Source organism: Fulmarus glacialis, unplaced genomic scaffold (assembly GCF_000690835.1).
Source record: "Fulmarus glacialis isolate BGI_N327 unplaced genomic scaffold, ASM69083v1 scaffold18103, whole genome shotgun sequence".
NCBI lineage: Eukaryota > Metazoa > Chordata > Aves > Procellariiformes > Procellariidae > Fulmarus > Fulmarus glacialis.
Window position 1 is genome coordinate 42,981 of NW_009205129.1, and position 25,172 is coordinate 68,152.

Genomic DNA, 25,172 nt, shown 5'->3' on the forward strand with positions numbered 1-25,172 from the left:
CTGATGCACGACCACACTGCCAATTTCTGTCATTCTGGGCCCACTACTGAGGACAGCAGTTGCAGCGACTGCGTTCGACTGCTGCAAGTGAGTAATTATCTTAATGAACTGTCTGCAGGAAAGCTAAAGTAAAGCCTGTCTTTTTTATGGTGTTTGATTTATGCAATTATAATGGCGCCTGTCCCAGGCTCTAGGGTCTGAATCCTGGAAGGTTTATAGGTGTCATTCAAATCAGCAAAACCAAGAAGGGCAGCATGGTCCCTGTGGTGCAGGACAGTCTGCAGTGACAGGCTCCTGGAGAAACGCTACACATCCATCACCCGGGATTCCCTCCACCGTTCCAGGGTCAGTCAGCACATTGGCTTACGTCAGTTTGAGGAGATGCCAGGGAATGCTGCCAAGTTGCTGTCTTTGCCCTCCTCCAGGTCTATTTATGCCCACTCATGGACATCAGAATACCCTTGGGATAGGAGAGACCTTTCCATCATAGTGGACGCTATGACTCGATCTGCCTGGTTTTGAGCACTGTTGTTCCTATTGCATTATGCATTATTTTTGCCAAGTTACTAGCAGCTCCATCATGTTTCCGGGTGCCATTTCAAAGTCTGACAGAAGCCAGCACCAGAAAAATGCTTCCAATCCTCCCCAGGTTTTACTAAACTGTATTTTCTGCCAGCTTTGGTGCTGTTTAATATCCACGAGGATTTGTGGAATCAGAAGCTTCACCGAGTTCCCATGTCAAAGAGTCTCTTACAAAAAGGTGTGGCCTGGATTGATGGAGCAACCTGTGCTGGTTATCTTCAGCAGAAAACATTTCCCATCAGTGGACAGGTTTATCAAACGTTTGACTAAAAGGCTGTGAATGGTGGATGGGAGCACTCCCAGCACATCGCTGGGGTTTGCAGCATTGTTTCATTGGGACCAGCCCAAGGGGCCTCACGGAGGGCTATCCCGTGTCAATAAAACAAAACACTTCTGCAATGGCATAGAGCACAGCACCATCTCGCCCCGCCATGAGAACTACCTGCAGGCAGTCTCTAGGGATTTGCTTAGACCTTTAGAAGCTTTTCTTGCAGTCTCAGGTACAGAGCCTGGTTTTGAGAGCAGACCAGGATCACTCTCACCCATTCTGCAATTTCTCTCCCTCCTCTGACTCGGTCCATAATATTCTGTGAGTTATTTCCTTTTCCTTCATACCTCAGTTTCCCTTTCTGTGGGAAGTGTTTGGCTGTTTCTTTTTTCAGAGCAGAGGGAGAGGCATGTCTCCTCCAACTGAAGGCAGTGGCACCAGAATGCCTAGAGAAGAACAAGAAGTTAAACAAAACAGAAGCGCTCGAAGCAACACAGAGACACTCAGAGCAAAAAGCCCTTTTTCCACTGGAACTTTTGCTCTGGGTCAGATGGGGGGAAAAAACCACAGTCAGTCAGGTAATCTAACGGACATCTCTGGAGTCCTGGAGCATCTCCACCTCCATGAGATGCTGCTGCTTCTAAAGGTGGTCAGGTCCCTCTTACATATCTGTTCTGCCAGTGCTGAGATCATCAGCTCAATCTACTCTCTACATCAAAGAATTGCTGCTCATTTCTCCTCTGCACTGGGGAAAAAAAAAGCAATATGTGGAGCAGCATTAAGCATATTTGTGTGAATTGGTTCTCAGCCTGTATTGGAGAGACTCACATCAGTAAATCAGTTTAGAGAAGAAAAAACAGCATAACAGTAGCACATTAAAAAGAGTCTTTTATCAGTCTCAAAACCAGCATTGATAGCGCCATCGTCTGACTTATTAACAGGCTTGGGACAGCTTGTGTTCAGTTTGTGTTGGCCAAATCATCTAACATTTCAGAAAACCAAAACCACTTCCCGTCTAGAACTCAGCCCCTGACCTGCCTGGAAGCTCACAATAAATCTATACATTTTATCAGATTTCAGGGTTTTTTGAGCCAGGCTTTCACGGGGAACTATTCTGAGCCCTGGAGAGAAAATACTGCATGAAGCAGAAGGATCGTCTGGCTTGCTAAGAGCCATGAAACATCAGGTTCCTTTAGAAGATCAGGTGTGTACCCAAAGGCTCGACTCCTCATACACATTGAAACAAACCCCATCTCTGCAAGAGATGTGTTGAATGTACTTTAGCTGCTTTAGCTGAATTATCAGAGTCAATTAAACCAAGAGGCTTAGGGAATGTTTAACCCTGCTGCAGTAACTAAATAGCCAAAAGCATTATTAATGCGAATTTAATTAAAGGTAGAATTTGAACTATTTAAAGAGGTGGAAAAGGATTTTTAACACAATTTAATTAGATCACTTTGAGGAACCCTCTTCTGGTTTAGAAGCCAAGTAGATTGCTAGCATTTCTCCTGATGATATTTTGGGCAGACCCAGTTAACGGGCTTTTGGTCAATCCTGGCCAGTGGAAGGCAGCTTGGTGAAGATGTCCCAGTGCTGCAATGGTTGTCACACACAATCTTGGCACCTGCAGACTCTGATGCGGAATCTTAAGGGAAGGACTGCGCTTTCAAATACCTCCCTAAACTAACAAGGAGAGAAGCTCCATACAGGTAGCCCACCCAGTGGCCTCCTCCAGACCTGGCTTTGAGCACTGCAACCAAGGTGGGCAGGGAGCTAGTGAGAAATGAGAAGCAGCCAGTTTCAGCATCCAGCCTGGTCTTCAGGACTATGACCAAGAGAGCCAGCAGGTGATGTCTGGAAGGTACTGTAGCCTATTGATTATTCATATTTCAAAGCTAATGTTTTATCTCTCCACCTAATCAAGCAAGAGACCGGGGTGGACCTTGCTGCAAGAAGCTGGGTTCCTGTAAGGTTTTCTGGTTGAATTTTGGGTTGGTCTCTTGATCTTTGGTCACAGTTAAACTGTTGCCAGATTTGGGGTCAGAATACTTCTTTTCTGCTTCAAGAATTTGAGGGGTTTGTACTTTTGTGAATGATTTTAAGCATGTTTAAAGGCACTGGAGACATTAAGATGTCATTGTGGTACACCCTTCTGGACTTCATGTCTGTTGTTGAGTATCCTGGTCCCCAGCACAAGGGAGACAAAGCACAGAGAAAGGGAATCACCACCCCTCTTCAGAAAACCGGCTCAAAAGTATATGACCAACATCATTATCTTCATCCCCATATGAATACACATCCAGTGAACAGAGCATGGGGCAGCACTGACATTTCTTATTTATACTTTGGCAAATCTTCCATTAAAGCTTGTTGTTTTGTTTTAGAGCAGAACAAAGACTCCAGTTTGTGGTCCACGCTGCGGATGATGCTGAAATAGTTATTACTGAGCAAATTACACTTTCATACTGAGTTGTTTTAAAAAGTAGGCAATGATCCAAAAAGGCAAGCAGACGCTAAATTCCAGATACCTCTCATCTGTCATCAGCAACACTATTCGCTAACAGAGACTGACCTGTGCAGAGTCAGTCGTGAACATGCCACAGAAAGCAGGATCTTCATCACTGGTGATAATGTATGAGAGGAAGGAACAAGCTGGATTTTTAGATGAAATTGCCAGGTTGGCTGTTAGAAATACCATCTTTTCCTCTGCGAGCAGCACACACATGAGATAATATTGGCCTAAGGCCAAACTACCATTTTTGCTAACTAATTTTTTTAGAAAGCAAACTATTGCTTCCTTGTGACATACTTCAGACAGCAAGGACAGCATTATTCAGAAATCAGACAGCAAGGTATTGAAGCCATTAACTTTTTTTTTTTAATTGAAACTCATCTTTCAAGTCACACAAAAAGCAAAAAAAATGCAAACACTCAGGTATAAAATGGCAGAGCAATACTGTGACAATTCCAGCATGTTGTATATTCTGGAGTACACACTATCAATCATCATCACAAGCAGACAGGATGAGAGCTGCATCGTAGTTCGTTTGAAATCTTCATTCTTTTGCAGATCCCTTTCCCATAGGGTCCTCATTAAAAGATGCTGGTTAGCATAGCGTCAGGGTTGGACTATCTCAGCAAAAAGGCTCTTGCCCATTTTCCCCCCATTCCACTTCCTAAATGTCTCAGCTGCTGAGTTAGATGTGAGACAGATGAGAAACAGCATTTTGCTGGCATAAAGCAAGCCTGACAAAGGGTTCAGGCCAGTGCCTACATTTCACATTAGCCAGATGTCAGAGGCCAGTGATGGGAATCTCTGTGGTGCCTGGTGCCAAGTTTATTAAAATCAGCACTGCAGCTTGGTAGTACCAAGTCAAAACTGCCAGCGTAGAATAAGGCACCAACTCCAGTGGTTCACCATCACTCTTTGTAGGCTCATAAAGTGAGCTGGATTGTAATAAGCATGATACTGCTATAAAGTAAGGACTTCTCAATGCGGCTGACTATCTGACAGAAGGGGTAAGAGGCACCACCAGCAATACAGATGTCTTCTCTCCATGAGTGGAGTGGAGCTTAGATTGCTACATAAGGTGGTGGGGATTCCTTGGAAGGCAACTCTAAGGCTTCCTCATAGGATGGCAGCACAGCCTGAAAGAGAAGACCATTAGTTATGCTCTGGGGATCACATGAAGGCTTTCAAGTAGATTTGATCTTGGATGTGTTTCTCTACTTAGTTCAAAGCAGGGTAGAAGAACCACATGGGTTGTAAGACATAAAGGGCAGAAATCCAGGAGAGTTAGAGGTCAGCAGCACTTTATAACCACTTTGCTGCCAGTCCCATCTCCTTCTCCCAAAGCATGGTTGCAATAAATGGACCAAGGCTCTTTAATGTCCAGAATATAAGCCTCATTGCCTAAGCAAAGCAGCTAAGCTCAGATCATTGTAGAGGGCCATGATGCATGCACAGCAGGGGCACACACTGCTGGCAAGACAAGGCTCATCATATTTGCCAAGTTTCAACAAGACAAATGCCTACACTTAGCATTCCATATTCTTCCTCTCTACTTCTCATCCGTCTTTACAGTATCTCTTATTTTTGGAAGGTCTTCAATATCTTTCCATTGTGTCAGAGCAGCTGGATGCTACTATTAAAGAGATCATCAGTAATCTAAGGAAGGACATTGATATTCATTATTTAGCAAACTGTTAAGATGAAAGGCAATGCACCAAATCTCTCAGACATTGATCCAGTGAAAGCTGAAGACAAACTTAATTTTAAACAAGGGTAGCACTATTAGGGATAGAAACCAAAGTTCAACTAAAATTAAAAACATATCTCTGGATCAGAGAATACAAGTGATATATTCCCATTTATCTGCTTTGCCTGAAGCCTGAGTTTCAGGTTCCTTGCAGATACCATTGACTTTGAAAGATTTTATACAAAAGTAAAGTTAAAGGAATATAATATAATTGGAAACTGATTATTAGTACCTGCTAATGCACATTTGAAGGGTTGAACTATCTCTCAGACCACCAAAGAAGCAAAAGTAAGGATCGTCATGCATCTCATCAGTCTAAACCATGCCTTTTTCTGGTATGAATCTGAAGCAGCCTTTACTCACCTTCTCAAGTGCTTGTGGGTCGACTTTCACCTCCTCTCTCTTGCTGGCTTTAATATACTTAAAGCAGCTCAAAACACATTTGAACATATAGGCCTGTAAAGGAAAGGGAAGTCTGCCATTACATTGCAAGTCAACAAGAGCATTTCCACTTTTGCCATCAGCCTGCTATTGTCCTACTCTCTTCTCTGGAGGTAGAAGCCTGGGACCTTATGTCCCAGGGCCTTAAATCGGTCTCTCTTGATCCTTCACTAGAAAGATGATGACTCCATCTATTCAGAACAATACACTGGTGCGGGAAGTCGATAGGATAAGTAATACCATTAAATATAAAGCACATGCTTAAGACCTCTGAGAGTACAATGGTATCAGCTAGGAAAGGAAAGCGTGTCTTTCGTGTTATTTTTCTGAGCAGGCTACAAAGTTTGCATGTCTCAGAAGAGTACCTTGGGTACAACATCCACCTCCCAGAGATCCAAGGCTCCCTGGTCAACAAGGACTGACCTGAAAGGCCAGCTCATTCAACAAAATCCTATACTTGCAATAGTTACACTTTTCTGACAAGACTGCCTTACACCTCGCAGAGTTACAAGATGCAATAAATAGAGCTTTTCTGAGAAAAATGGATCGATTGACGGATTGTGGCACAAGAAAATAAGCAAGGCCTGTGAAACATACCATATTAAATAAATATTTTCCCTACTCTGTGCAGCGAGGCGAAGTCGTGTGCCTCTTATTTTTATTGGCGTAAGACTCTACTTTAAAAACAGTTGGCATTTTCAAAGGAACATAAGGAGTTATATGCCCTGAGAACAAGCCATGTAGCTTAGGATTTCCTAAAACAATGAGGACTGTTTGTCTTGACACAAAGCCAAGATGAAGAACGAGAACAAGGACTGAAGTATCTGAGTTGAAGAAATCCATCTCTCAAACAAACTTGCAGAGATGAGGAGGTAAATCCAAACTTTGACCACCTTTAGGGGATGTTGCAAAAAACCTTCCCCTTCCAAAAGCCTCTTCATACAGAGAGCAAACACGCAAGACACTGAAGCCATCATATAAACTGTTCAAAAAACCCCACTCATCCGTGAAAGAAACCCCAATAAATTAAGAAGAAAAAAAAAAATCATACAACAGCAATAAAAAAAAAAAATCCTTTCTTTGATTTGATTCTGGAAGAGTTTGCTGCAGTGCCAACCCAGTATCTGCACCGAATTCAATGAAGTTGACTTCAGTTAAGACTGCTGCAAGCAATAGCAGGTTCGAGCAGAATACATCAGTACACACAACTTATGTAAAGCCAGCCAGTGACCTTGGGATCATCCCATTACTGGCTAACTCAAAACACTCAAGGGTCACTGTAGGATACCCTTCTCCATACTGAATTGAAGAGGGAAATCTTCTCTGGCAGCTGTTGCCATTATAAGTGGATGGGAAGCTTGTCCTAGAGGTCAGGAAGCGAGCTACTTCAGAAGTAATTATGTTAAACTCTTTCTTTCATTTCCCATCAGAAATGTTTTATCCCCCTTGGTTTCTGCGTTCTTATCACCGTGGCGGTGGTGGGGGGATGACTTTATGATATTGAGGTGAGAAAAAGATTACTTGTAGATACACAGATCAGCAAGGGAGACTGCCCTAATGGTGCTGTGTAAGCATCACCCCTTCACTCACTCTGCCCTTTGAATGCTTTGCATCTCCAAGGAACTTAGACTTGAACAACTGATGATATCACCGTTGGGGCTCTACAAGTAGACATACAACCAGCCACCACACCGGTAAGGTGCCATGAAGTTGCATGGAGAGACTCCCACATTGCAACAGGACATGGTGCCTGCAAAGGGTTGTGTTGTACGAGAGAGGGAGAGGAGCGTTACCATTCCCCTAGCATTGACCGAGAAATCTTTCCTGCTAAAAGGGTGAGCAAAGACTTGCAGGTCACACATGAGGTCACTGGCAGAGGTGTTCAATGGGGCTGGTGCCCCATCTCTTCTCCATCTGACAGACCACCTTTTAGCTGACTTATGCTATGGTGTGGGATGCAGATAACTATTTGGGGACAGTAATTGCAAGTTGGCAGGCAAACAGCACCGGATACACAGAAACAACATTTTAGTGCAAGAGCAATAAATGCTTGTGACGGGTCATAAAGCAAATCAATTTATGCAAAAAGATCCTGGGCTAGTCCAACATATTTCAATGCTACCTTGGTGTGGGCATTCAGTAAATTGAAACCAATGGGCCCTAAATTGGCCAAACGGCCTTTTCAGGTCTAAAATTTTTCGTGTTGTTGCCACATTCCTCATCAGATCTTTATCACTTGGATCTCTCATGAAAATGGTTTTGCTACACATGGAAGAGGGGAGGGATTGTCACTAAGTTTAAAGGATTGCATTCCTAAAGACTTGTTTTGGGGAATTAAGTAGACTAAGGAATACTTGTGCCTGTCCATTTTTTTTTTTTTTTTATTATCTTCCCCGAATCCCTCCTCCTACAAACTCCAGCGCAAGAAGTCATTGCAAGTTAAGCAGTCTTCTAGCTAAACCTGTGGAAAATTCAAATCAACCGATTTGCCAGGTCAGTGAGATTTCTGCTGAAGACCCACACTGCCAGCTGGGTTTCAGGGTTATCTCCACTCCTACTGCACAGTTTATGAAAATATCAAAAGATATGCTAAAGTCATGTCTGTAGTGCAGTCATGTAAGACTCTCCACTCCACACTGGTTTGTCTGGCCACCTGGGAAGAATCTGAATAAAAAATGCTTTCCAACTAACAAGTAGCATTTTTCACTGTGACAGAATCTGCTCAAGTACCTGGAAAGATCTAGTTTTCTTAGCTGATCTGAAACCCCTCAGTGAAAAACCTGTTCTCTGATCCATTGAAGCAAGAAGAACAGAAACCATCTCACAGTGGAGTTTTCTGAGATGTAAGCAACATTTAGCAGCTCACGGGTTTTAATTAAATTTCAGGGTATCAGTGTGCACAACTCTGCTTAGATCAGTGCTGATACAGCGACTTACCCAAGTGGAAGATCTAACCTACTGCTTAATGATCTAATTTATTTTGGCACACAATAGCAGAAGAGTTTCCTATATTTGTTTTCAAACGTCTTATCCTTTTAGAGATGAATGGGCAGTAATAGTTTCTGAATATAAGAGAGATTTTGCTTTATAACTCACATCAGCAGAAGTATAAAACCAGTGATTTGAATATTAGACCTGCCTCAGACACTACGCTGAGGCATAGCTCCTATTACGCCCAAGGAGAGACCAACAAGGATTTCCAATGCCCTGGCAGATTCGAAAGAGAAGTAAAACCAATTCCTCCTATCCCCCATGAAAGAGAGCTTCACTTCAGTCTCACCAGACCCTGCAGCCATTTACCTTCAGGAAGAGGACAGCAATGAACGCAATGGTGAAGGTGACCATCACTTTGGCATATTCCTCTGTTGGTAACTTCTCCAGGGCTGGCACAAAGCCCTGTGAAAAGAGGGAGAGAGTCTCAGTCATGAACACTTGTTCCCTCTACCAGGGTCACACAAAGTGGTGGAGATCTCAGCAGGTTTCTCAACCTGCCTCTCAGAAAGGTGGGAAAAGCCACCTTCCTTTCCTCATCAGAAAGGGTACAGGGATATTTTTCTCCTCCTGCTGTTTACACTCCTTTGGCAAAGATTTTCAGAAGACTATTTAAATGAGAACTAGAAGTATGACTGTTTAATAAAGATGAAAAGTTGATGCATTTTCAATGCATGCAGGCAGGCTCTATCCAAATCATTTTGCTCTGCAATTTGCATCCATAAGATTCCTACAAGAAAAACAAAGTGTACTTTTAAGAAACACATGCATAAGCAAGCTGTCAGTCAAGAACACCGTGTTGGTGAGAACATGGAAAATCCTCTTTTGTCATCAAACAGAGCAGTTCTAGGTATACTGTAGAGATCAGAGAAAGTTTACTCTGTCTTAACAGCCACTGAAAGAAACTTCATAGGGGTTCACATCATGAAAAAAATCAGCTGAGCTTGCTCATAACCTACCCCATTGTCTGAAGACTTGGGGCTGAGATAGGTGGGGACCTCCATGTAAGAGCTGCAGAGAGTAAGAATACTCAGGCAGAAGTCCAGCAGCTGCAGAGCCAGGAAAGGGATCTTCGAGTGTCCCTGCTGCAAGAAGGGCAGGGAACAGGAATTTGGTTATGATTACAAGATTGCGTCTCTTCTATAGATTTTCCACATTTTACACAGGCCCTGTGCTTTGTTCACTTTGATAGCCTAAGCTATTTAATTCACTTATACTAGCCAAAATGATGAGGGAACCATCTTGCTGGGCTGATTTATACAAGCTCCCCAGAAGAGGCCTCTAGCTGGAGCAGTGATATTCCTAGCTTATCTCCAGCAAACCCTTCCTAGCACGGGCACACCCAGAACGACCTCCCCAAAGCCATGAGATGGAAAATAAAATCAACAGGAAGATTCCCAGACATGGGAAACTAAACAATGTCCCAGCTGTCACTAGTTTTCCTTGCGCACCCTCTAGCCCCCAAGGATTGCATCCTGTCTCCAGCCAGCGTAGAAACTACCTCACCATGAAGAACCACGGCCCAAGATAATGGTCCTTTATTCCTACATTACGCATCGGTCTCCATCTCATAGAGAACAGAGCAGACTCCCCCAGAAGTGAGCTGTTACCTACCCTGTGGCTAATGGAGGACACAGAGATGATCGCTGGGACTTGTATGTAGGAACTGAACATTGTTAGAAGGCTGAGGAGAAAGTCCATGACTTGTAGAGCAAGGAACGGGATCAGGAGACGTTCCCTCTTCTGAGAAAGAAAAGCAATGCCAGTTATTTCTATTCTGAATGGGAGAATGAGACCAGCTATCAATACCTGAATATATTAAGGTACTCCAAGAATAAATACTTTCTTGGAATTTCTGCATCTAATTCCACATACTGTGGCAACAATTGATTCAGAAACAATGAAGGGCATCAACATTGATTTTTTTTCACCCCCTTGCAAAGTTTCTGTGAATGTTCACTGTGTGACGTTGGCATTTGATCCCATCAGAGCTGTCATTCAGCTGACCCCGAAGTTTACCGCTACAGAGAAAACTGGATTCCCACACCAATGCATGGTCATTTCTTCTGAAATGGCAAACAAATCCCCAGTGTAATAGGGGAGTTACAGTTCCTCTCCAGGATCTGACTTGCAAAAGAGCAAGGAAATGAGGCAATAAAACAACATTTCCAAATCATAACATTTCCATTCCTTAACAAGAAAAATAGTCTTGTTGGAAATGTCACCCAGACTTGGTAAATCTGGCAGTTAGCAGCCTTGCAGATGAGCCTGAGACTGCAAACCAGCTGCCTTCCCCCTCTGTAAGAGAGCAGAGATATATATCTGCTTTTTTGATCACACTTCAGCATTTTCAGTGAGCATCCTCTAGTCCCCTCCTCTAATACCTCCTAACTCAGAGAGGCCTCAGCCAGCAGCTAAATGTCATTTGTGGAGAACATACCTTCACCACACCAAGGAGGAGGTTGAAGCTGATGACAAACAGCATGATGATCAACAAGAAACTGGTGATGACATCAGCTAAAAGTAATAAAAGTAATTACCACATTACTAAAAGCTGGAGCCTAATGTCCCAATTCAAGCATACCTCTAAGAAAGAGTTAAAGTGTGATAACCTGGCAGAAAGAATTGTATATGTGGGGGAATGAATACCGTGCAGCTGGAAGGTAACCCCTTTTTCCTTTCTACACCCACTTTTTCATCTGTCTTTGAAGCTTCTGTTTCTTTAGCCACCGGATCGAGCAGGCTGTCAGCTCAGGCACATAGGAGCCAAAAACCTTTAATTGCCTGGACTGAAATTTTAAATATCCTAGGTTACAGTATTAAGGTAAAATGAAGTAAAAAAAAAAAAAAAAAGGCAAAGTGCTTTTAGCTAATGATTTATAAGTCTGAGTTGGAAATTATTTTGAGACTCAAAGGCAGATAAAGTAACCAACAATGAAATCTGTTGGTTTCAAGATTCGCAAGCAGACAAGAAGCACGAGTTTTAACTACCCACCACTGGTATGGAGCACAGAGTTTCAGAAATATCTCACCTCCACTCTCTGTAGCTGTAGGATGCCCACAGAGTTTCAGAAATATCTCATCACCTCCACTCTCTGTAGCTGTAGGATGCAACATACACATTAAAAATAAATGTGTGAGGATAACAACATGAGACAGTTCTACCTGCAGGGATGAAGGTAATCTTTGTCAGCTGTTTTGGGTGAAGGAAGGTGATGTCTTATATACATGTAGCTTCCTACTGAACAGTTCCCAGGAAGCAATTTTCCCTCTTGGTATTGCAGCCTGCCCTGATGATGACTACCAAAGCCTTGCTTGCACCATACAGTATACACATTTGGTCTTTGTAGCAGTCTAGACAGTGTGAAGTTTTTTGTAAAGTTGGTTTGCTTCTTTAAAAAAAAAAAAAAAAAGGCAGCTCACTCCAAAGGCAAAACACTGCTACTTTCTTTTTCTGCCTCTGCATAATGTAGAGTTTTTCACAGTGCCCCCTCCAACTCACTCTCCAATTTCTTTCTTATTGCTTTACCTGAGTTTAAAACAGCAACCGTCTGTTTGGGGTCTCCAACTCCCAAGTGCTTGAATGAAAAATGTAATTTTATTAGAAAAGAGCCAAACTTTTAACTTTTCTGACTTTTTTTAAAGCAACTGATCCCTTCCATAGGTATGTTTCTCAAACATCAGATATGTTTGATTACTGGTTTGCTTTCCCCCCTGCCAACTGCCCAATTTATTCCATGGCTATTAAATAAATCTAGTGCCTAACTATTTTTCCATTACCCCTTTTACTTGCTTTCATAAAGAAATCTAGAAATTATGCTTTAGCCTGTTGGATCTCTGATCTATTCCAGCTACTCTGAAATACTTCACTGCTCCATATTATCCATTTTTTCCCCATGAAAATGCCCCTACCTCTCTCCCAGCTTTGAGTGTTTGCCTATAGCTTTGGTACCACATTACATTTTTAGCAGGTGGGGGAATATTTCAGTGCTTGGGCATACACCAAAGCGTCCTTAACTCACTTCCTAGCTTTGCTGACAATAGAATAAAATAAATTACAAAGATGTTGAGGCAGAGAAACCCATCCCTCTTTTTCAGGCAGATAACACCAACATGGTTGTTTACAGCAACAAAACATTTGCATTGGAGCAGTCAAAGCTATGTCATAATTTGGCCACTCTGTCTGAGGGAGCAAATGCAAACAGTCAACCCAAGTCAAAGGGAGAGCCATGCTGGAGAAGGGCAGACCTACCACCCAGTGCTGCCCAGAACATCTGGCAGGAAACGGGCACCCATTAGATGCAGCAGCTGCAGCATACGCAAACTGTCAAGTACTGCATCCAGGCTCTGCTAAGCAATGTGGGTATGGACAAATGCCAGTTGAAGAAAGGACCAAAGACAAAACTGAGAAGCTCTGGAGCCTTTCCAGGGTTGTAGAGGACCTGCCTGGCAGCTGGGCTGAGCCGCATCTGGCAGCAAGGGCAGGTATCACCAATACCACCACTCCTCACATCCTTACTCTGCTAGCAGAGAGTGCATTTTATTTAAATGCATTGATACAAAAGATATTTTGACTTCCCTTACTATCTTCTCAGGAATTAGCAACATGCTTGAATCTCCTCTAGAAATGAGATTTGCTGATGAGAAACCTTTAGTCTGAAAAGAAGCTCTGACCACTACTTCCTTCCCTGAGCATGAGAAGCCTCTTCCTTTCTGGGTCTCAAAGGGAAAAACCCTTTGAGGAGGCTGCATCCCTCAAGGAAGCAAAAATAGCTTTTCTCAAGAGAGGGAGCAGCACTGCATGAGTTGCTGCACACAGAGGTGTCAGACATTCAAGACCTAAGGGAGTGATCAAAAGTATCCAACAAACACTTAACCTCCATCAGGAAAAAAGTTTTGATGGCACAAAACAAGAAAATAACTTTTACTTATAACCTGATAAAAAAAAGTCAAATGCAGGATCTGTTTACCACAAAGTAATGAGAATTGAAAAGCAGAAGAGGAAGAAGTCTTAGGAAACGGCAAAGAAAGAAAACCCAAATCCAGCAAACCCCGAATGAGAACAGAGAGGGCAATGGAGAATTGCTTTGCAGCTCGCAAGGGTCGTGGGAAGAGCCTAAGCTTCAAGGCAAAAAATCAAACCCACCTTTCAGAAGCAGGAAAGTAGAGAAAAGGCTGTGATCTGGTGCACAAAGAACTCAAAGATTAACACGAGGACAGCATAAACTCAAAACAAAAAAGAGCTTAACAAGACAGACTCAGCCTTTGTAGGAACAGCCATAAAAGGAGACAGTCCCAGTCCCATTAAACCCCAAACTGCCTCAAGCCATTTTCCCTGGTTTTCCTCCCAGAACCAACCATCAGAAGTTTACCCCAAAGAGGATTTATCTCTTTAGCACGGTGTTTCCTCAGATTCAAGTCAGCTGTGTTTTTCTGCCTCTTTCTACATGGTCTCATGTTCCAGCTTTCTCGGCAGGCTTGCTAATTAATTGGGCAACTGGCCGTTGCTTCTACAGGCTAATTGCCGGTAGAACCCAGCTGAATTTTCCAAGCAGAACCTAGATCAAAAAAACCCTGAACAAAATAACAAAGAAACAAAAAGCCTGCAACCCTACAGACACAGAGGGATGGAAAGAAAAGGAAAACCAATAGAAAACAACTTTCTACGCACTGTCTGCCTCCTATTTGTTCACAGCCAATATAGTTACACTTTCTGCTGGCAGCAGAGCTCTCCATTCCAGGGTCGTTTCAGTACCAATGCATTTGATGTGAGTAATCAAAGATTTTACTTAAACGAAATGACTTCTTCCTTTGTGGCAGCACATGCAGCAGATGGGCTGAAGGAGTGACCCTCTTAGATAGTGGTAGCTGCTGGCTCTTAGCCTTGTCTGGGCAAACCCTCCATGAGAAGGGAATGCGGTACATGTTATAGAGAGATCAAATGCCACCTGGAATACTTTGCAAGGGCTGGCAGAGTGGCAAGTTACCTTCCAGAACCAGCAGTAGATCCCTGGGGATCCCTGGGGTTTGAGGCATTTGCAGCCACAACAGACCATAGAGACCGGATTACTGTGGCTAACAGGCTCTTTCCGTGCCCAGCATCTGTTGTCCAAAAATATAAGATGTTAATTTTTAAGTCTCTTCGGTATTTCCCCTCATGCTTAGTTGGCCTTTGTGGGATGAATGTTTGTCTCTTTTGTACTTAAAAACCCTCAGAAAAGGGCAAAATTCAGGAATCTTGAACCAAGCTTGAGCACCTGTATAATCTCAAACACAGGGGCATCATTCCATGGTTTTCCCCTCTGTTCCTCTCGAATGTTCATCTGGCTGCCTGTCTCAGGAATAACCTGTTTTCCTCTACAACACCTTAAAAAGTACCAGGTGTTCAGAGAATAACAGGGTTTGTCCCTGTAGAAGGTGCACTGGCTCTTTGAGGGCTGTTACTGCAAGACAAGAGGCAATTGTTACAATAAAGGAAATTCCAGATAAAAGGAAGAAAAATCTTACAATAAGTGATGCAGTCTTAAACAGGGGTGTAGAGAGGTTGTAGAATTCTAATTCTGGGGTATCTGCAAACCTCAACTGGACAAAGTCCTGGGCAAGCTGCCCCAACTTCGGAGTCAGCCCTATTTCAAGCAGGAGGTTGGACTGGAAACCTCCAGGCATCCACCTTACTTTTGCTCTGTTTCGATGTTTACAAAATCAGGCAGGGAAGAAATGTTGCTCCTCACAAAACCTGCTTCATTCCTATAGCTCTAGAATATCCTACCTGCAAGGATATTTCAGTTCCACAGCCACCTCCATGCTGGCAGTGGTACTTTATTGCTGGCAGAGAGTGTGGTGAGAGCTTGCCCCCTTTGAGGTGCACCTTTTTCCAAAAGCATACAGGAATAAACAGCAGCAATAAATACATAAACATGCTCTTTCTTATGTTTTTTCTTACTCAAATCTCTGAGATTACCTGAATCTCCCAGAGATCCCAGGGAATTTAATGAGATGTGCTGTGAAGTAAATGCCATTTTCCTTGGGGAGGTGGTGTAACCAGAATGGGGGCATATGACAGAGCCTCCACAGAGCTGCACTAGATATTTGCAACGCTAGCAAGTAGTACCAAACCCCCCACCAATCCAACAGGGAGAGAGAGCATTTATTTGCCAAATGTCTATTTTTTATTAAAGTCACATCAGGGTTTTTGCCCTGAATGTAGCCAGGAGGGACATTGAATGAGTCCTAATATTTCCCATGAATGCAGAGAAACCCCTTTCTATTTTATGGCCCAATAAACTGCCATGGGAAATATAAACAGGGCTCATAAAGCTGTGGTTTAACAGTTACATTCACAGATTGTCAAGGGTGGCAGTGTCTGATTCGGTGTTGTTGATAAGCTGCAGGGAGTTGTTTCTGGACAGCCGCATTCAAAGGGTGGGCAGGACCAGCAAGGGAAAGAAGCCTCCCAGTCCCTTTAGCTGGATTTGCTTTTCATCAGAGAAGGAGGGAATGTTTTCTGCATAGGAAATGGTGTGCATAGGATATGGTATGTGCTGTGCACACAGGTCTTCAGGCATAACTGAGGTATTTTTCTTGGCTGACTGGACAGAAATTGAAACAACTTTTCCAGTTGTACTTTGTCCACAGCCTCAATTTTTATAGTCATTAATGAAAAATAAAAGTGATTAACACTCAGACTGTACACAGGCACGAATTGAAGACATCCTAAAGATCTGACCTATGGCAAGCAGTGGGGTGTAACTTTTTCAGGCAGAAAACCATTTGTGTTAGCAGCTTAGAACTGGTAAGGAGGTTTTAATTGAAATGTTTTGGGGGGATTGCTTTTTGGTTTTATTTTTCCAGCAGGAAAAGCTAGTCTGCCAAAGCTTATATGCTTTCAGGAATGAAGTACTGCCAAGAAGAATTTTGCTAGGAAGGCTTCTCAGCTCCAGGATAAGATTTCTAATTGACTGGAAATGGGGGAGGCTGCATGGGAAATGCACATCCAAATTTCTGCTGTACGTGAGATAGAGCATAGAGATGTGAACCTAATTCTTCCAAATTGCAACAGAATGGCCCAAATCACCATGCAACAAAGTTTGTCTCCTGTTCCCTCTGCCTGGCCAAATTAATCTTGTGTTATTTCTTAAATATTAGTTAGGTAGTAAATTTAGACCTACTTTAGATTAGCCAACATCCTGTCATTGACCACACTAGGAGGGGGAAAATTATCTTCAAGGCTCCCAAAGACAAAGAAGAACCTGGGTCGTCTTCCCATTTTAATCCAAGATTTTCAGCAGGTCTTATATTAATTTCTTGGTCAACTTTCATCGAAAAACAGATTTCAGAGGAGCACTGTCCGTCCTGTGCTGCCTGTGGCATCTTGTAAGCCAAGACAGCAAGGAGTAGCAGGCTGCAAGGGAGAGAGCATCCCTCTTCTAAGGGCAGCTGACCCAGTCACCCTTCCCATTACCCTGGCAATCACAAAAACCTGCAACAATCCCCATTCTCCTTCCCCTCCCTGACCATACCTATGGAAGTCGAGGCCCATCCCAGCCCCTCTTTTTAAGGCAGCAAAACATAACTGCTGAGAAATCTTGAGAGAGCTCTGATTCCTTATAAAGAACTCCTATATGTATTTTTCCTACCGTATCATGTGAAAAGTGTTTTCCCATAAACCTTGCCTTGTTTATATTCTTGGGCCATGATGACAGCGTTAGCATTATATATTCTGAGACGTGCTTTAATCTGGCAGGATCTACAAATAAAGCAGCAGATGCTGAGGGCATCGACAGAACCTCTCCCCAAATTGTTCTCCAACTCTTCCATCTGGGTTTTGAAATCAAATTGAACTTTTTGTACTGCTTTGCTGTATTGCTTCCCTGCTAGTTTCTGGAAATAGAAGGGTTGCACTGTGTTTATTCCAACTATAATCAGAAAACACTCACAATCTCCCAAGCAGAGGCCTTTGAAATACTTGGGAAGAGAAGCCAAGTGGAAGTGCTGGGGATTTCATTATAAAATGTTCCTTTTTGTGTAGGAGGCAGTAGAAGAGGGGGAGGGGGAAGACCTGTCATTTTGATTGTGTGGGAAGAGGGGGGGTTGCTAAAAACAGGGCCAATTTCACTCGGAATGGTTCTATTCTTAAAGAAAACCCTCCAGATTTGCAGAAATGCACGTCTTGCTTAGAAAGCTTATAATGATTTTGTATGGAAATGATCTGAAAAATCTGACTCAATGATTTGTCTCTTTTTCTTTAAAGAATATTTTACTTAGATACTTGACGAAAAGTAAAAATTACTGGCCTTGGATGATCTTTCTGCAAAAAATAATGAAAAACAATTGTCATTTTTACATAACTGTATCTGTGGGAAAGTATTACCATGTTCAGTTTTCAGCAGTTCAGATCACTGTATTAGTCAGAATGCATGTGCATACTCTACCATCAGGAAAAAATATTTCCAACTGTGCCCATGTCCAAGCCAGGTACATCAAAACAAACACAGACAAACCAAAAAACGACAACAACAAAAAAACCCAAACCCAAAAAAGGGAGGCAGACCTTAAGGTCACACTTGCATTATGTTCTTCAGTTTGTATCCGTAAAATTAAAACCAGAAACATATATTACAGAAATGGAAAACTGGATTCTCCTACCTATGTGGTGCTGATCCCAGCCACCTGGAAAACAGCCGGGTTTTAGAACCTGTTGCCCTAATGGGAAAGCTCTGCAGAAAGAGTTTTCCAAAGCAGTTATCATGCAAGTCTACATTGGGTGTTGAGTTGAGCCACAGCTCCAGAGGAGCCTGTGTGGACCACAGCTAAGCAAAGTAGCCTCCAACCCACCCAGACGGGACTACTTTGGAAATAACGCCCTGTGTGAAAGACGTGAACCAGCAGACCCTTGCTGGGTGTCCTATTAGCAGGACTCACCCAAATTTCCATCTTCTGTCACTGTTGATGCCTTTCAAAACAGCCTTGGCGGATCACAGTGGTGCCTCCTAAAACCCAGCTGGGCTCTTTTGAAAAATATGAACCCATGTGTTAACAATGACCTCACCCAGACAGTGACTATGCCTATTTTTGGTGCTTTCCACTGTGTCCGACTCCTACCCCGGGGACAAGTGAGTTTGGGATGTGCAGGGATCTGCTGTACTTGACTTCTTCTTTCTCCACTTACAGGGGGCCTCTCCGTGCCTGCCTGCAGCTCGGGGAAGGACACACTGGAAAAGCAGGGAACAGGCAAGTCCTTGCTGCTGTGGGTTGCATTTTTCTCTGACTATGAGTCTCCTCCGCAGGGAGAGACAATGCAGGGTGTGGGAGTCTGGTTTCCGTCTTTCTGCACACAGCGGAGAAGGGTTATCTCAACTTGTGGTTTTACACCGAAAAGTGACTAAGAAAAGGAAAAAGCACCCTGCGTTTGTTGTTTCCAAACACCTTCATGCAAAATTAGCCTGGTTAAGTAATATTTGAGGTTTGGGGAGTTATTTTCTTTTAAATGGCACCCCACATGAGAAGTCTGTCAGGTCTCTGAAAGCCAAGCTAGATCCTTCCTAGTTCAAGCTATAGGAATTCAATTAACTGTGGTGAATATGATGCTTGTGACTATTTGTGGGATACAAAACAGCCTGGCTGCTTCTTCCAGACAACCAGTTCTGCAAGAACCAGTGGTTGGGAAGATCTGGGGATGGGGGCCACAGGGACAGGGGGAAAAGCGATGTGGGCTGGTGTGGCACTCTGAAGTGCCTTCAACTGTGAGGTAGGAGACCCCTGCATGGCATGATGGACGTTGAGAAGAGGATGGCTCCATGGCAGAGAGGGCAGGGTATTGGTAGCAACATCAGGTAGCCCATGCACCCATGGGATGTAGTGTGGGGCTGTTATTTCTCCCCACTCCAGGACCCCGTGGTCACTGACCAGACTGGGTCCATTGAGGAGCTGGTCAGACAGTTCAGTGTTTTCCTGGAAAATGCCCAACATGTGAAGGGAGTCAGCAGTATGTGTAAGGCTTAAATGATCTACAGTTGGTGAAAAGAAAGAGAAGGGGAAACCAGGATTGTCAGATTAATGTAAAATGTATTGGAGAGGGAGTGGGAAGGGGGAGTATGGGAGTACTGGAGAGTTTGGACTGAGGGCCGTATCCACTGAAATAAAGACAACCTCACTGGGCTCCACATTGGGCTCCAAAAAACCAACACAGCCATGGCCTAAACCAAAATCCATACCTTTAGAGCCTAACTTTTCTCTCTGGGTCTCAGCTTTTGGCCCTTCTGCTCTGAATACCAGTTTCTAATTTTCTTTGCTGAAGAAGAAAGAGGGACCGGGACCAGTGCAGGATCTTGGGCTCCTTCTCAACCCCACAGACTTCTGCTGCTTTCCAGCATCCTGGTGACCTACCAATTCTGTAGTAATCTTTGTCCAGGTCTTTGCAAAAGCCTCTCCCGCTCGCCACCTCCAGGGAGTACTCAATTACCAGCAAAACACTCATAACCTAGGAGAACAAAAGCAAAAGACGCAATTCAGTAGGCTCTGGGCCAACTTCCTATCAGCAAATTTGTTTCCAGGGAGCACGCAATGGCCACAGTCCTTAATGCAGGATGGGTCTCTAACTGAGACAGTCATGAAGGGTTTAAAATCCTGTACAAGGAAATATTGAAGCAAAAGTTATCGGTTTGTTATTGGGTTTAACTGTCTTTTTCTGCAAGCTTCTGAAGGAGGATGGAGGAATTACAAAGTTAATGAGTTTTGTTTCAACATTTTTTTATCCAGAAAGTCCTGGCTTTACATTTTGAAATTGCATTTTGCTTCAGAATTGAGCTAAATATAGCAATAGTCTTTTAAAGTGTAAAAAGAAATGCAAAAAGAATAAAGATCTCTCTGTAAGTCTAGCTATACTACTTCATTGACAAAAATATCATTTTCCTTCTTTTATTTACTTGAGAAAAATCTCCAGATGTGCTTTTTTCACATTGAATCAAAACAATTTCCTCTCCCTTCCCCACCAAGTTTCTAAGTTGGACTATCAAGCTCTAAACTCCATGGTTCATCCCATTCTGAGTTTAGCAATCTGTGAGATGGAGTGAGGTCTAGAGCTGTGGTCTCAGTCCTAGCACTGAAATTCTGTATCCAAAGAGCGATGATTTGCAGCAAAAGTTTCTAACCCCCAGGTTAGGGAGAGGTCTGTGGGGGACACTGGGCAGTCAGGGACTGCAGAAGACCTCCATAAGGTCCATGGAGCACCTCAGACAGCAGGTCCAGGGTATTTCCATGCAAGTAAAGCCAGGAAACGAGTAGCCACAAGGCCAGACACCCCACCACATCCCTCCTGGGGACAATCCCACCCTGCCAGTGTGTACGCTGCAGACAGCACATGCCAAGGGGACCAAACTTGTTGCAGATCTGAGAACAAGAATTCCAAGGCCACAATGGAGCATCAGTCACTGCCCAGAGTGTTGTCAGAGCAAATAACGCCTTTTGGGGTAAAGGACTACTCTGATGCCATTTATTCCTCCTTCATCACCTTACTGACAGTTTCAGCACTGTATAGTGAGACGGCACATTTCTGACTCCACCATGCATCCCATCTTGTTCATTGGTTTTTTCCTCGTTCTCCAATCCCTGCTGTCCTCCCCTGTGCTTGGTATGTTTTTCATTTCTTCTGCATTTTTAGGTTGTAGCAAGCTGGAGCACAGCATGGTCTGCCAGTCCTACAGCCTATACCTACAGCTGCACTTTCCAAAAGCAGCATAGTGTGTGTTCTGTTATTTTAAAATTGGCTTAACAGCGTGGGTGGTTGGGGAGGAAGCCTGCTGCTACGTTCCCCGAGGTTGCAGGAAACACGGGCTTGTCACCCCGCAGCTGTGTCTCACTGTCTGGACAAGCTCTCTGATCTCTCTGCTGCTGTGCAAAGAGCTGCCACTTCTTCTCTGCCTGAGCTTTACCCCTGTCCAGGAGGACCTTTTGCCACAATAACAGGGCACAGCCTGAGAGCAGAGAGCAGCAGTCAGACCAGGCGAAATGCAGGGACCATCATGCCTGGTGCATTTTTCCTTGGAGATGTCGGAACTGAGTCTGCAGGAGAGGAAATCCTGAGGTGTGCAAACAATGGATAAACCTGTGCAAACATCACTCTCCATCTTCACCCCACCAACACTGGGTCCAGCATTGGGAGCACCCATTCTGCAGACTATTCTCCAGGGACAGGACCCATCTACAAAAGTACCATCAACAAAAAAGCGGTCGTCGTAAAGAGGTGAATGACAGAAGCCATTTTATCAGGACTGCACAACCTCTGTCTGTGCGTCACCTTAACTCCGCAATGATGCAGGAAGCAAGTTTGTATCTACCACCAAGATCAACACAAGCTCGGGTACCGTATAGCTGAAACAAGTTTTTGACAATACTATAGCAGACTTTCGTTTCAACAACCGCTTAAAGAAGTGATGCAGGCGAGGAGGAACCAGAACCCTTGTGGTTTGTGCTCGTGTTTGCAAACTTCATTATGGGAAACAGCACAAAACCAGCAACTGCCGGGAGATGAGACAAAGCTAACTGCAAATGAGCAGAAGAAATAATATTTTTTGTCTTTTGCAGAGCAGTGGCTGGAGGGGCCGTATAAGATCCAAGCAGAGTTCAGGCTGATGTAATGTATAGTCAGATGTGCTAGGGCTGACATTACAAGCAAACAAAACAAAGAGGCATGGAAAGAAAGGCTTTGCATTGCCCTGAGATGGGGAAGCAAGGCTGGGTGGGATGTCAAGCACCAGACACAGGAACTGAATGCAGACCCTCCCACTGTCTTGCATTAGCTGCAGGAGACCTAGAAACTATCTTCAAAACCAAATTCGTCAACTTTCTGTGCCACAAGCTGCAAGTGCAGTTTCCAGAAGAGCTGTAGCACATCCCCCAGAGCCCTTTGCTTCTGGAGTGAGCGTCCACCAAGCCACACTCTTGCTGCAGTGGGGACTGGGACCCTGTGTCCCACCGCTAGCCTTCCCTCTGAATTTAAAATACTGTCTAGAGTCTGAGTTGAAAGAAAGGATGTGTCATGTTTTTTCCTGGCCTGTCTGATATCAGATTGTTCAATAACTACATGAGACACACTACTTTTTTTCCTCTTTTTGCCATGCAGTAAATGAACTTTGCAATTTGTTCATGATGCTGAAAGGAAAAGGAGAAGTATCTAGATCTCATTACATGGGAACACAAGAAAGTTAACATGAATTCAGTTTAATGTAACAGTGTTTGAAGTCCCATGGAAGCACTGAACCTTGTCAAGGATGAAATTGCATCGATCTGAAGTTTCTTTACACTTGATGGTCTCTCCTGGGATGTAAAGGATCTCTTAACTAACTGCACATGGAGATCACATGCTGACCTCAAGTGCCCTCACTTGTCTGAGAGGTTTCATGTACGTGCTCCCGAAGAGATTTCGCTTCCCTTATTGCTACTGTTGGTCAAATCCCTCAAATGTCAACATGGGAAATATAGGAAGAAATTGCCTTTTCAAGTTTCTGTTAAATGGAGGCCTGAGCAAAATGGATGACCGGAGCCCTAAACATCATTTTCATTCCTGAAAGACAAGTGAGTGAACGCGGGACATCAAATCCCAAACGCTCCCATCCCAGATGGATTTATAGCCAGAGCAGAGCCAGAGCCTAAACTTCAGTACAAAGAACCATCTCTAATGTCTATTAGAGGGGAACAGTAGAGCAAAAGAGCTCCTTGTTTCCTTGCAAGTGTTGAAACAAACCACACAACCAGACCAACTGCAGTCACATAAAATAAGTACATGTCAGATAGAAAACCCAAGCCCAACCTGAAAGATTAAGGAGAAGACTTTTAAAGTGAAAGTTGGTTTAAACTTTCCATTGAAAAGAGCTTTTGCATAGAAAGAACAAGCCACTGAACTGCAACAAGATAAAACAATGGTCTGCATGCCTTTCCCTCGGCTCTCCATCACAAGTGCTGTGTGAGGACCAGGAAACCTCTCCATCACCTGACTTTGGGTTTGACACGCTGCTGCCTGGCATGTGACAATCTCATTTATTCTTCCAGAGAATGTACGTACAAGGTGATGAAACCTCTACAGTGGGCTGCTTGCCTCAATTTGAGAAGAAGGTAGAGAGAGATTGATGTGGTGTCTGCCTGGCACTCCTTGCTTGGCAAGACTGTATATATTCTTATTTGAGATTCATCCTTCAGCTCCAGAAGAAACCAAAAGGTTCCTATTTCAGACAGGCAGGACTGCTCAGACAAGCATCCAGTTCCCTTTCTTATTGCTATGTCATGACAAAAAATAGGCAGGCTTAAAATACGAAATTTCTCCTCCTGGCGCTCAATTCACAGTTCACTTGGTGTGCTGCAGTCTCCCAGCCCTTTTTATTTTATCTCCTACAACTGCAACTTTTGGAGGACACCTCTCATCTTATTGCTGCCTTGGTTTAAAAGGAGTGCTTCAAGTTTCTTGGCAAAAGATTTGTAACACCAGGAAATGAAGTGACTTACTCAAATAGTGTAGGACTGAGGTAGAGCTGGTCGTTAAACCAAGGCAGCTAAATCGGGGGTGTCTTGCAAGTCAGAATCTTAACAGCATGATGCACGCAGCCCCCATTCCCTGGTGAATAATTTTGCTGCAGCTGCAGTAGGGTTAAAGTGCTGTTAGAAGTTGTGTCATGTGCCTTTTTTTTCCTGAAATATGTGTGGCTTGACTAATCTCCAAGTAATTTATCTTTATGCACATGGCCTTGGTGTCACGGCTGCTCTTTTTTTTTTTCACACCCAGTGTTTCTGCAAGAAGAGCTTGAAGCCATAATGAACAGGGATCAATGGGGACAGTGACATGCTGCTCCAAGAGTGCATTGGGGTGCTGCGAAGGTTTCTGACAGCAGTGCACGCAAGCAGGTGATACCCAGCACTTTGAAGGCAAATAGCACCACATATAAATGCCGTACTTTCAGTGCTTCGCCTTTTCTTCCTTTAATTTAAAAGTGGTAGGATGAAGTGAGGAGCGTTTTTAGCTCCCATTTGGTTTCCTTTCAAAACATTTCATCTTTTTCCTTCCTGCTGCCTCCTTCTCCCCCACTTGTTTGTGCAACAGAGATGCTGCAAGAGGACAAGGGAGCAGCACAGGTTCTACTGAACATCTCAGGTCAGCCACAGCCTGGTGAAGGTGCAATGAATTGCAGCTCTGTACCAACAAGAGTCATGTCCACAGATGAGGACTGGACCTGGAGAAGGTCCCAGAGATGAGACTCTGTTCCTTGAGTTAAAGAGCTGGCAAAGAGAAGAGCTTGGCTGTGGCAGAGGCCAGACCAAGCTACAGACATGCTGCTTTCTAAGACCTCCTTCGGCTCTAATCAAGGACCAGTAGCAAATGAATTGCAGATTTTCTGCCCATGCTGTGTGCCCAGAAGCAACTTGCCGGCCTTGTTTTGAAGCTAATGTCAAGTAACTTGAGCTTCTTCCATGCCTGGAAGGAACCGATGAGCAGAAGGACAAATTCCTCCATGCTTTCTTTGAAAGTGTGCTGGTTTTGGCTGGGATAGAGTTAATTTTCTTCATAGCAGCTAGTACGGGGCTCTGTTTTGGTTTTGTGCTGGAAACAGTGTTGATAACACAGGGATGGTTTAGTTACTGCTGAG

The 25,172-nt window shown here is 43.7% G+C and overlaps 1 protein-coding gene across 2 annotated transcripts in view; it reads right to left on the reverse strand.

Annotated features, from left to right (window-relative positions):
- Nucleotides 1-4,172: 4,172 nt before the first annotated feature.
- The window catches only part of LAPTM5 (lysosomal protein transmembrane 5), a 26,050-nt gene continuing 5,050 nt past the window's right edge, over nt 4,173-25,172 (reverse strand). The window contains exons 2-8 of one of the 2 annotated variants that reach the window (XM_009575284.1): nt 19,927-20,020; nt 10,982-11,058; nt 10,156-10,284; nt 9,501-9,626; nt 8,851-8,946; nt 5,473-5,565; nt 4,173-4,498 (exon numbers count right to left, since the gene is read on the reverse strand). In XM_009575284.1, the coding sequence (XP_009573579.1) occupies nt 4,424-4,498; nt 5,473-5,565; nt 8,851-8,946; nt 9,501-9,626; nt 10,156-10,284; nt 10,982-11,058; nt 19,927-20,020 (690 nt within the window). In that variant the 3' untranslated portion in view covers nt 4,173-4,423. The remainder of the gene's footprint in view (nt 4,499-5,472; nt 5,566-8,850; nt 8,947-9,500; nt 9,627-10,155; nt 10,285-10,981; nt 11,059-19,926; nt 20,021-25,172) is intronic. The other variant, XM_009575285.1, reaches the window with a different exon arrangement.